This window comes from Chiloscyllium punctatum, chromosome 22 (genome assembly GCF_047496795.1).
Source record: "Chiloscyllium punctatum isolate Juve2018m chromosome 22, sChiPun1.3, whole genome shotgun sequence".
Classification (NCBI taxonomy): domain Eukaryota; kingdom Metazoa; phylum Chordata; class Chondrichthyes; order Orectolobiformes; family Hemiscylliidae; genus Chiloscyllium; species Chiloscyllium punctatum.
In genome coordinates this window covers 39,333,435-39,345,552 of record NC_092760.1, presented here as the reverse complement: position 1 = coordinate 39,345,552, position 12,118 = coordinate 39,333,435, and the positions used below count along the sequence as shown (strand labels likewise).

The 12,118-nt window shown below is 40.1% G+C and overlaps 1 protein-coding gene across 1 annotated transcript in view; it reads left to right on the top strand.

Moving 5' to 3' along the window:
• The window catches only part of LOC140493533 (tetraspanin-32-like), a 78,053-nt gene that overhangs the window by 34,098 nt on the left and 31,837 nt on the right, over positions 1–12,118 (top strand). Inside the window, exon 4 of the mRNA XM_072592073.1 lies at positions 10,296–10,370. Within this exon, the coding sequence (XP_072448174.1) occupies positions 10,296–10,370 (75 nt within the window). The remainder of the gene's footprint in view (positions 1–10,295; positions 10,371–12,118) is intronic.

Below are 12,118 nucleotides of genomic sequence, written 5' to 3'. Positions count from 1 at the left end.
ATTGATCTCAATTGCTGATCAAATTAACTGAATAAATAATAACATTTTAGCTTAATTCACTGGTATTATGAGGTTTGAATAGTAATACCATTAATGGGCCTATGGACTCTAGAAAGGCCAGGAGGTCTACAGCATATTGTACTGTAGTTTGGTCAGTTATTAAAACAATCAAGTTCATTGAATGGTGAACTTGTGACCTCAATATCTGTAGATGTTAAAGTAGCCAATCCTTGGTGATCACTTCATAGAATAGTTGATAACACATTACATGTGTATTTTATTAGCATTAATGTGTTTTCAGTAGAAACCTATTCAGAGCTAGCCATAGTAAGTTTAAATATTTTCAGCACAACAGTACACCAAAGTTGCTTCCTTTTAAACAGCAATTTGTTTACATTCAATAAACATGCTGTAGTTCAGGGATCTATTATATTCCCAATATTTACTGCTTTCCAAAAACAATGCACCCCACCCTCATAGTAATTTTCAGACTTATATCTTCAATATGCTGATGAAAATTTCTTCAACCTCTGCAAACTGAAATCCTAAGGTATGTTTAGGACCTGATGCAATTTTTATTTGTGTCACCCACTGCAGAACATTTTCAATAAAACCTAATAGGATTGGTTTTAGTGACTATTTGAAAGAAATTCGCTAAGGGGCACTACATTTAGAAGAATGGCATTTTATGTTTTGGTGATTTCCACAAAAGTTTGCCTTGAAGATTGATTTTTTTTCATGTTAGATACTCTCCAATAAACATACAGTTTTCAGATGGATGCCCACTTTACTACTTAAAATTGTTAATGATGAACAAAAGGAAGAGGTTCTGCAACAAGTAACGCTTTCGCAAAGAGCAACAGTCAGGTCTTTTATAAAGTAACAGACATGGGGATGTTCAATGATCTTACTGGTCCCATAGGGACTATAGGGTCAGGCTACAGTTCCTGGTTCTGCCTTGAGGATTTTAAGGATAGGTTTAAGACATGAAGAAACTGCAGTTTTCCAGGCTGTTGGAGACCATCTCAATCACCTTCAATAACACATTCCTCTTTTGTGGCAATCAAAGTCACAAAAGGTCTTAACATTTTTACTTCAGAATCTTTCCAGACCTATTTCCTGCATTATTTCAAAACATGTTGACACAGGCTTCCTCTTTGTTGGAGTTCATGTTGCAGAGACATGCTGAGATAGCTTTAGTATCAGAAGTTAGAAGATTCATTAACTTCAAATCCGTGAGATTTTTTCTAATTGGAACTTTTTCACGAGATTTCCTCTTGTTTCATCCATGGCCACATTTATACCTAAGTACTGTGTTACTACAGAATTTGACTACATAATTGCAAGTTGTGGACAAATCCTCCATTAATATGTCCAATAAAAATGTTAACAAAATTACAAGTAGCTTTAAAGATAATTTAACTTAATGGCAATTAAAATGATAGAGGAAGAACATCATTAAATGGTCATGTAAGATGTTGGAAGATCAAGCTGATCTATGGCAGATAGTAATAATGGTGCATTAGTTAAATTTATACAAGAGAGCAGGCTATTCTGGACCTGGTGCTTTGCAATGAACCAGACTCTATAAAAGATCTTAAAGTAAGGGAACCCTTAGGAAGTAGCGACCATAATATGGTAGAGTTCAGTCTGGAGTTTGAAAGGGAGAAGGCAAAATCGGATGTAATGGTTTTACAGTTGAATAAAGGTAATTATGAGGGCATGAGAGAGGAACTGACTAAAATAGACTGGAAGCAGAGGCTAACCGGGAAGACAGTAGAGCAAAAATGGCAGGAGTTTGTAGGTATAATTGAGGACACTGTACAGAGGTTCATTCCCAAGAAAAGAAAGATTAACCGGGGAGGGATTAGACAACCTTGGCTGACAAAGGAAGTCAGGAAATGTATTAAAGAAAAAGAGAGATCCTATAAAGTGGCTAAGAACAGTGGGAAATCAGAAGATTGGGAAGGATACAAAAGCAAACAGAGGATAACAAAGAGTGTAATAAGAAATGAGAGGATCAAATATGAAGGTAGGCTAGCCAGTAATATTAGAAATAATAGTAAAAGTTTTTTTCAGTACATAAGAAACAAACGACAGGCAAAAGTAGACATTGGGCCACTTCAAACTGATGCAGGAAGCCTAGTGATGGGAGATAAGGAAATAGCAGGAGAACTTAACAAGTACTTTGCGTCAGTTTTCACAGTGGAAGACATGAGTAATATCCCAAAAATTAAAGGGTGTCACGGGGCTGAGTTGAGTATGGTTGCCATTACGAAAGAGATAGTGCTAGAAAAGTTAAAAAGTCTTAAAATTGATAAATCTCCTTGCCCCGATGGGATACACCCTAGAGTTCTGAGAGAGGTGGCTGAGGAAATAGCAGAGGCATTGGTTGAGATCTTTCAAGAGTCACTGGAGTCAGGAAAGGTCCCGGATGATTGGAAGATGGCTGTTGTAACCCCCTTGTTCAAGAAAGGATCAAGGCAAAAGATGGAAAATTATAGGCCAATCAGCTTAACCTCGGTTGTTGGTAAAATTCTAGAATCCATCATTAAGGATGAGGTTTCTAAATTCTTGGAAGAGCAGAGTCTGATTGGAACAAGTCAACATGGATTTAGTAAAGGGAGGTCATGCCTGACAAACCTGTTGGAATTTTTTGAAGAGGTAACAAGTAGGTTAGACCAGGGAAACCCAGTGGATGTGGTCTATCTAGACTTTCAAAAGGCCTTTGATAAGGTGCCACAAGGGAGGCTGCTGAGCAAGGTGAGGGCCCATGGTGTTCAAGGTGAGCTGCTGGGATGGATTGAGGATTGGCTGTCTAACAGAAGGCAGAGAGTTGGGATAAAAGGTTCTTTTTCAGAATGGCAGCCGGTGACGAGCGGTGTCCCGCAGGGTTCGGTGCTGGGGCCACAGCTGTTCGCATTATATATTAATGATTTGGATGAGGGAACCAGGGGCATTCTAGCGAAGTTTGCCGATGATACGAAGTTAGGTGGACAGGCAGGTAGTACTGAGGAAGTGGGGAGGCTACAGAAGGATCTAGACAGGTTGGGAGAGTGGTCCAGGAAATGGCTGATGGAATTTAACGTGAGCAAGTGCGAGGTCTTGCACTTTGGCAAAAAGAATAAAAGCATGGACTATTCTCTAAATAGTGAGAAAATTAATAAAGCCAAAGCACAAAGGGATCTGGGAGTGCTAGTCGAGGATTCTCTAAAGGTAAACATGCAGGTTGAGTCTGTGATTAAGAAAGCGAATGCAATGTTGTCTCTTATCTCAAGAGGGTTGGAATATAAAAGCAGAGATGTACTACTAAGACTTTATAAAGCTCTGGTTAGGCCCCATTTGGAGTACTGTGTCCAGTTTTGGTCCCCACACCTCAGGAAGGACATACTGGCACTGGAACGTGTCCAGCGGAGATTCACACGGATGATCCCTGGAATGACAGGTCTAGCATATGAGGAACGGCTGAGGATACTGGGATTGTATTCATTGGAGTTTAGAAGATTAAGGGGAGACTTAATAGAGACGTACAAAATAATACATGGCTTGGAAAAGGTGGATGCTAGGAAATTGTTTCCGTTAGACGAGGAGACTAGGACCCGTGGACACAGCCTTAGAATTAGAGGGGGTCATTTCAGAACAGAAATGTGGAGACATTTCTTCAGCCAGAGAGTGGTGGGCCTGTGGAATTCATTGCCACGGAGTGCAGTGGAAGCCGGGACGCTAAATGTCTTCAAGGCCGAGATTGATAGATTCTTGTTGTCTAGAGGAATTAAGGGCTACGGGGAGAACGCTGGTAAGTGGAGCTGAAATGCGCATCAGCCATGATTGAATGGCGGAGTGGACTCGATGGGCCGAATGGCCTTACTTCCACTCCTATGTCTTATGGTCTTATACAATTTATTCTAGCACAGAACTGGAAACATCCATAACACTTATGGCTATGTATGCACAGTTTTACAAGATGGTTCTGCCTTAAAACGATATTTTAATTTGAGGTCAAATGGAGTAATGAAGAGAAACATATTAACTGAATTCTGCCCATCAACATGCCTGTGTGGTCTAGTTATCACAGGGCTTGGGCATCCATGACAAGTGCCATTGAAATGCATACACCAGGTTTAACAGCCTACTCACACACAGACTGTGAACTGCACAATCTTTAGAGTATTGTCTACCAATACACTGACTAAGAACTGTACTGCTTACTCAAACATACACAATGAACTCTATTGTCTACACACACATAGAATGTGTACTCCTTTTACCTAAAGATGCACAGACTGTGAAGTGTATTGCCTACATGTCCATAGACTGTGAACTATATTGTCTTCCATGATAGCCCGTGAACTCTATTTTCCATACACACATTGACTGTGAGTCCACTGCCTACTCACAGGTCGACTGAATTGTACTGCCTGTCCACACAGACTATGAACTGTTCAATCCTGTGAATACTGCTTCACAATATGTAGACTGTAAACTGTGTTGTCTTCACACATGTAAACTGTGAACTGACTGCGTAGCCTGTGAACTGTACTGTCTACCCAACTACAGATAGTACGCCTGCAGAATGCCAGGTGATTTGATGGAAACATACAAGAATTTGAAGGCATTTGTCACATAGACATTGTAGAAGATGGGAGTACAGTCTGAGGATAATGTGTTGATCATTTGGGTTTGAAATAAGAAGGGCATTGTTCATTTAAAAGATTGCGAATCTTTCAAACTGCTTGGGGAAGTGGAGGATGCAGGTACAGTTACAACATTTAAAAGACTTGGATAAGTACATGAATTGAAAAGATTTAGAGGGATATGAGCCAAATGCAGACAGGTGGGAGTAGATTTGATTGGAAACATAGTTAGCGTGGAATAGGTGGACCAAAGGATCTGTTTCTGTGCTGTATGACTCTATAATTGTCTAACCTAGGGTGTAGTGGATTCATCTTTCAAAATATTTCAAGCTGAGGTAGACAGCTTTCTGATCCGTTACAGAGAATCAAGAGATGTTGACAATGGCTATGACAATGGACTTGAGGCAGAAGATAAAACACTTTTATTGATTGGCAAAGGAGCTGTATGGTTTACTCTTGCTCCTTTTTCTTATTTCCTTATGTTTTGAATGTTCTGCCACTCACAGAAAGACATCCAGACATACTTACATACAGACCATGATTCTAAGATTTTATTTGTTTTTGGAATTTGAGCATGACCATTTCTTGTTCATCCCCAATTGTCTTTGAGATCCAGAATGTACTGTCTACTCATACAGAGAGCAGAAACTGTTGTTCTCACTGCTTAGAGAGGAAAGGGCATATAATGAAGATGTCAGCACAGTTCGGAATCCTTCCTATACCACAACCAGGTTTTGGGAAGGGATGCCCATGGGCGGTCTTTCTATCCCACTGCCAATGGCAGGCCTTACATAATCAATTACTAACCATTTAACAGCCTCATCCCAGAGGTGAGGTGGTGTGTGTGCGTGTCGGTGGTACTGGACATCAGGACTGGAGTTTCCCTCTGAGGGTCACCCTGCTACCCTTGCTGCTATGCCCTGACAGCTCTTTCTCAGTGACTACAATCCTGCACTCGGTCCTAACCCTCTCCAGCAGCCAAAGAAAGATTTCCAGCACGTTAACCAGATTCCCCCTATAGTCTGTGACCTTCTCTCAAACAGACTGCAAATCTTGGATATACTACTCAGATACAGCTTGTGGACCTTAAATATACAACTAAACTACAACCTGTGAACTCGAGCAGACTGTCTCCCCCTACACAACAAAACCTGTGTATTGTTATGATCCCAACTGACATTGGACAGAGAAGATGCCAGACTGAAATCTGGCTTGATAGATCATATTTTGTTTAGATGATCTTTAGCAAAGCACAAGCATGCAATGCTGTAGGTTTGATTATTAAAATAAAACAGAGGTTCAATATACAAAAGACAAGATGATAAAGTAGAATAAACAAAGTTATTTATATAAAACACAACTTGAAATATTTTAAGAAAAAATGTAGTCACATCTATCTTAACACAATCACTTTACAAAGTTCAGTCACCAGAGACAGTTAGTTTCTCTATCATAATTATAGGTTTGACTTAACTATTTCTTTCAGTTCCTGGTTTTCAGAGTTTGATAGCCTCTTTCTTAAGTCATACAGCTGAGCCTCGACTTTCTTAGCTTTGGATAACCTCTTCAGAGTTCCAACCTCTGGTCTGGAACTTTCAAACTAAAATCTTTACACAGAGATAACTATTCATAATAGTTCTAAACTACCTATTTACTTTGGGAGAAACTGTTTAATATATCTAATTTCTACCACAGCTTCTGCAAACTTAAAAATACAAGTTTTCCAAATTGGGATTTTCCCCTTGGCAAGAACAAAATATCCTGATCCTTTGGGACAGAAAGCAAGCTGCCCCTCATTGTTTACTCTATCTGCTTGTAAAACTCTTCCAGTGCAAACAAATTTTCACTATGGCAGGGACACCTTCTCTCATACTTTTTTTAAAATCATGGCTCCAGAAATACAGGTGAGTTAATTATTTAACCCCCTCAAACACATAGACCAAACTTTAGATGTCACTAGTTCAAAATCTAAACACGAAAGAAAAAGATAACAAAATATATGCATCACACACCTCTTTTCACATTATTAACAACGGATGTACAGAATTAAATAGAGGTATATTGGAAACATTTCCCACTCAGGTATTCAGATATACAACTATCACTAATAAAGCAATGTCCATCCGTTAATGTTAAATGGCATGTATAATTGATCTGTATTTACAGAATTCATGCTTGAAACCTTAAAAAGTCTAACATTTGGTTTCCAAAGTAGAGATGAGACAAGCATAAGGCAATTCACTTTTCTCCTTGGAACATATCTCCTGTTTTCAGTTGTCTGAGTCTTGCTGAAGTACAATTCTATGTGGACAAGCTATTCTCTGGTATCTCATCCAAATATCTGTCCTTCATTCACAGCCTGGACAGTGAGTGTACACACAGACTGGATGTAGGTTTGCTCCTGAGCTGGAAGGTAGTGTTTTCAGATGTTTCATCACCAAGAGCTTTAACTGATACTACATTGGACAAACAGGCAGAAAACTAGCCACCAGGATACATGAACATCAACTAGCCACAAAGAGACATGACCCACTCTCAGTAGTATCCTTACATACAGATGAGGAAGGACACCACTTTGACTGGGAAAATATATCCATCCTAGTACAAGCCAAACAGAGACACGCACAAGAATCCTAGAAGCATGGCAATTCAACCACATCTCTAATAACAAACACATTGACTTGGATCCCATTTACCACCCCTGAGAAAAAGAACAGGAAATGACATCACCACAGGAAATGACATCACCAACCCAAGGACAGCTAAATACATAAACAGAAATGGGCCATGCCACCAGTGCTTCATCCAGAGGCTCACTGATGATGTTACCTAGTATGGTGATGAAACATCTGAAAGCAAACCTTCCAGCTCAGCGAGCAAACCTACATCCAGAACCTCAACCTGAGCTACAAATCTTCTCAAAATTTCTGTATACACAGACTGTTTAGTTATTGAAAGCCAGACAGCCAAACCTGAAGCTCGTGTCATAAGTGGACTCATCAGGTGATCTCATTGGACAGAAATAAAGTGATAAAACTCTTAATTTCACCTCCCTATCCCTGCCCAGGCTAATATCTGAATAGGGCTTTTGCCCGAAACGTCGATTTTACTGCTCCTCGGATGCTGCTTGAACTGCTTGCTCTTCCAAAACCACTAATCCAGAATCTGGTTTCCAGCATCTGCAGTCATTGTTTTTACCTAATATCTGAATAGGACCAAAGTTAATAACATCTTTACACCCATCCAGGTGAAGGTCAGCTGTTTGTATAAATCATGAAACAAGCCTGCGACTAGATACACACAAATATGTTATATAGTTGGCCGTGTTTTTATCCATTAGTTGGTGAAGCCTTTTGAGGAGATTCTTTTAAATGAGTTTACTTCATGCAAGCGAGGTAAATCAATTTTGTGAGGTTTGTTGTTTTTAATCAGATTATCATGAACGTTGAGATTTCAGGCTGAGAAATGTGCTCACAAAAGGTTTAGTATTGTTCCCTGTGCTATCATTGAGAGAGAGGAATAAATCTCAGCAGAGTTGACAGCAAAGCCAGAGCTGAAATGCAATTTATATGTTTTCAGATGAATATTATTGATTAAGACCTATCTGCATAATGCTGAATGCTCCAGTAAAAGCAAACTATGCAGATGTAGGAAATCTGAAACAAACAGAAAATGCTGGTGAAACTCAACAGGTCTGGCAGCATCTGTGGAGAAAGAAACTGAGTTAATGTTTCAAGTATGGTTGACTAGTTATACTGCACTCAAAATGTTAACTCAATTTCTCCCACTGTAGATGCTGCTAGAGCCATTGGGTTTCTACAGCATTTTGTGTGTGTGTTTGGTACGGTTGCTCCATTTGGCCTTTCCTAGGATTCCTGCTCCTGATCTCTAACTGCAAGGGCAAGATCAAGATTCATTCTGTGAGTCAAATAGGGGATGAACATTTATTGTCTGGCCTGACATTTGATGAGAACATTTGGCATCTCTGAAAGTATCTATTCGTGAGAGTTGCCGTGTTCAAGAAAGCAGAGAATGGGAGTGATAGTACAAAGAATTAAGTACAAAGGGAGATAAAACAACTTATCTCATTTTTCTGAGAGCCTATATATGTATTCCATCATGGTCTTGCACATGACCATATGTCCTCACCTATGGCTTTATTTCCACTATTGCTCCTGAAAAGAATTAGGAAGTGCCAGTAAAAAACTTCATGAATATGTCTAACCTTCTCATCGGTAAAGACAATTCTGGTGCAAGGTATCCAATTTTAGTTCCCATAAAAAAAAGGTATTTATAGATAAGAAATTTATATCAGTCTAACTATGTTTTAGAAATACTAATGAGTACAAACCAATACCCACCTTTTGCAGTCTGACCCTCATGTCTTTAACTCACAGGGAAGAAGTAATATTTCATGTTTCTGAACTTACAGGTTTACTTTTATGAGCAACGAAAGTAGAAATTGCTGGAAAAGCTCAACTGGTCTGGTATCATGTCTGGAGAGAAATCAGAATTAGCATTTCGGGTCCAGTGACCCTTCCTCAGAATTGGTCTTACTTTTATGAGCATGAATTCAGTGTAGACAGTATGCCTCCACTATACGTATGTGGTTATGAGTTTTCCAGTTTTCTCAGTGGAACATATCTCTTGTGACAGGTACATCGCCAAGGACCATCCACCATATCCAATCAAGAATTCTGGCACATAAGAACTTAAGAAATATGAGCAGGGTAAGCCACTTGGCTCCTCAGCACACCCGAGAAATATTCAGAAACCTGATTATAATAGCGTAAGGTTTTTATACTGGCTGTATTTTTTTGGGGGGAATTGTTTTTGTTTCCAGACTGTGACTAATCATGGGATGAATCACTGGCAGCACTCACAATCAGCACAGGCACAGCACGAACTTCAGTTAAACAAGCTCGTCTCTTTGAGATAACTCATTTGCAGATTTCCCCTGTTAACTGTTGCCCGCTATATCATTCTTTATTTCAGCCACCATTATATCACTTAATCTCTGGTACAACACTGTTAATTATTTCTTTCTCTTTCTCTCTCTCTCTTTCTCTCTAACCCCCTCTCTCTTACTATGGTACCTCTTCTTTATCTCTCTGCAACAACTGTACCACTCTTGCTCTCTCCTGTACGACAGCATCACTCACTCTGATCTCAGTATGGCTTCCTCACTTTTCTCTCCTGCACCACTATATCAGTCACTTACTCTGTGTGTGTGTGGTAGTACTCTCTCTCTCTCTCTCCAGTACCAGTGTTACACATTGTGTATAATTCAACTACTCAGTGAACATTAGTTAATTTATTATCCCTTTGCTCAGAGAATAATGGCTTTGTTGAAAAACATTGGAGGAATGAAGGAGAGTAGAAAATGAAACTTGAAGTTTTATTAAAATGCTGCATAAAAAGCAAAGACTAGAATTTGGTGTTAGGCTGTGCAATGCATGGATTGAGTCTAGGAGTATTTTGGTATTTTGTGAAAGGCTACATATTAAAGAAAATCTTTCTCCATTCCAGGATTCACAATTATTCTCTTTCTGTCTCAGCATGTCTGTCACAGAAGACTTTTCACAGCATTATCTCTATGCCAGATGGATATATGTTGAAATCATCTTGTTTTTCACAGTTTAATATTTCCTGTGTCTGCAGGTGCTGATCTCTTTTGCTGTCCTGTTCTGTGGAGTGGTACAGATGATGTACTGGAAGTCTACTTATAAGCATCTGGTGAGTCATATTCCAAACCTGGACTTAATTACACTTATTTATGTTACTATTGTTTGTAACTGAGTGCAAAAATGACAGATTTTGTTTGTTGTGGTGAACAGGTACCACTGGGAATGGTAGTGCTCCTTTTAAATGGTCAACACAATTTTGTTCACTTCCATTAGTGCAGAATTGGCCATAATCTGGCCATGGTCAGCAATAAATTCAAAGTTGCATTCAGATGTAATGTCCGAGAAGCAAAACTGCCACACATAGTTCAGTGAAAGGTGCTGAAGAAAATCGACAGTATGTTTCGTAGTAAGGGGAATTTTAAGGGGAAGAGTGCACGGATTTTCTAGTTGGAACTTTATTTTTTTAAAAACTCTCAAAACTAAACCGACCTCAAACACTCCCATTTTAAGTAGCAACAGAGGGAAAATATTAGGTGATTGGGTGATTGGTGCCTTCTTAAAATATTTTAATAAAGCAGTGTTCCTCAAATCTTTGTTTCAGTTTTAATACTGACCAACCAGGTTTCCCAGCAGTGGGGACCCTAGGAGCTATGGGAGGTAACTGCTGCACGGAACCGACAAGTGCATTTTCAGCACTGTTTGTGGCGTGGAAGGAGTGTTAACTTGTCCAGCATATGGACTTACTCTCCCCATGATTCAATTTCATCACAATGTCTTCCACAGCCTGTGATCTCTTTCTGCACCGTGGGAACCCCAAACTCTGCTTTTCATTTTCCTCATTCTCTATGGTCCTCTGCAATCTTTTCCCCTCTTCCATGATTCCCTCTGATCCCTGCTGCCTCTTGAGTGCTCCCCCATTCTGCAGTTTTTGAACAAGATGGCGGCAGAGTAACAGGGCTGTGTGCTGGCTCCTGAGCCTGGGCTTGTCCATTCCCATCTACTTACTTTCTTTCTTTCTCTTTCTTTTACTTCTGCATTTTCTTTATGTCTTTTATAGCTTTCTCGTTTTTATTTTCTTTAAAGCCTTTTGCAGCATCAGCACAGCAGCAAGAGGGCCGTGCACTGCAACCTCCCAGAGCATGGAGGCAGAGGCGGCGAATGTGGCTCCTCCCAGTGATTGGAGGTGGAAGTGGCAGGAGGAAGATCCTTCTCCTGGCATTCGGGGCTGGTGGCGGCAGTGGCAGTGATAGCAAAGCTCCTCCAGTGATTGGAGGTGGCAGTGTCAGCATGAGCAAGAACGTGTCTCCTCCTGGCAATTGACACAAGACCAGCAGGCTGACTGAGACTCCAGATTGTGGCTAGCCCTTGGACTTGCATCAGTATTTCCAAACATCTTTATGGAAATAAGACTTAGACTTCAATGTCTAGTCCTTTTGGTTTTTTTTAAATATATTCTGGCTTTGTAACCAAGATGGCGCCGGAAAATGGCGACTTTGTACACTTTTGACTGCAGTCATGTGTTCCTATACTTAAGTACACATGACAATGAAATCTAATTTTAATTGTAATTCATTGATGTCCTCTCACTTAATCTCGCTCCCCCTCTTCTCTGCTCAGCAGCACAGGCCTGGTGCCACAAGCCAACCTGCCTGACAGCTGTGGAGCCTCTCAAGCTGATAGCTGCGAGCGGGAAATGGAATCCAAAATAGTAATGACACCCTGCTGCTCTCTCAGCAGCTCCAGAGAAAAACATGAGCTTCTGGCTTTCATGATCCAGCGGAAAGTGTGAACAGGGATGGGATAAAGACTCAAACTAGTAAGACAGGGTGCAGAGAGGGATCAGCAGGAAATAAAAGA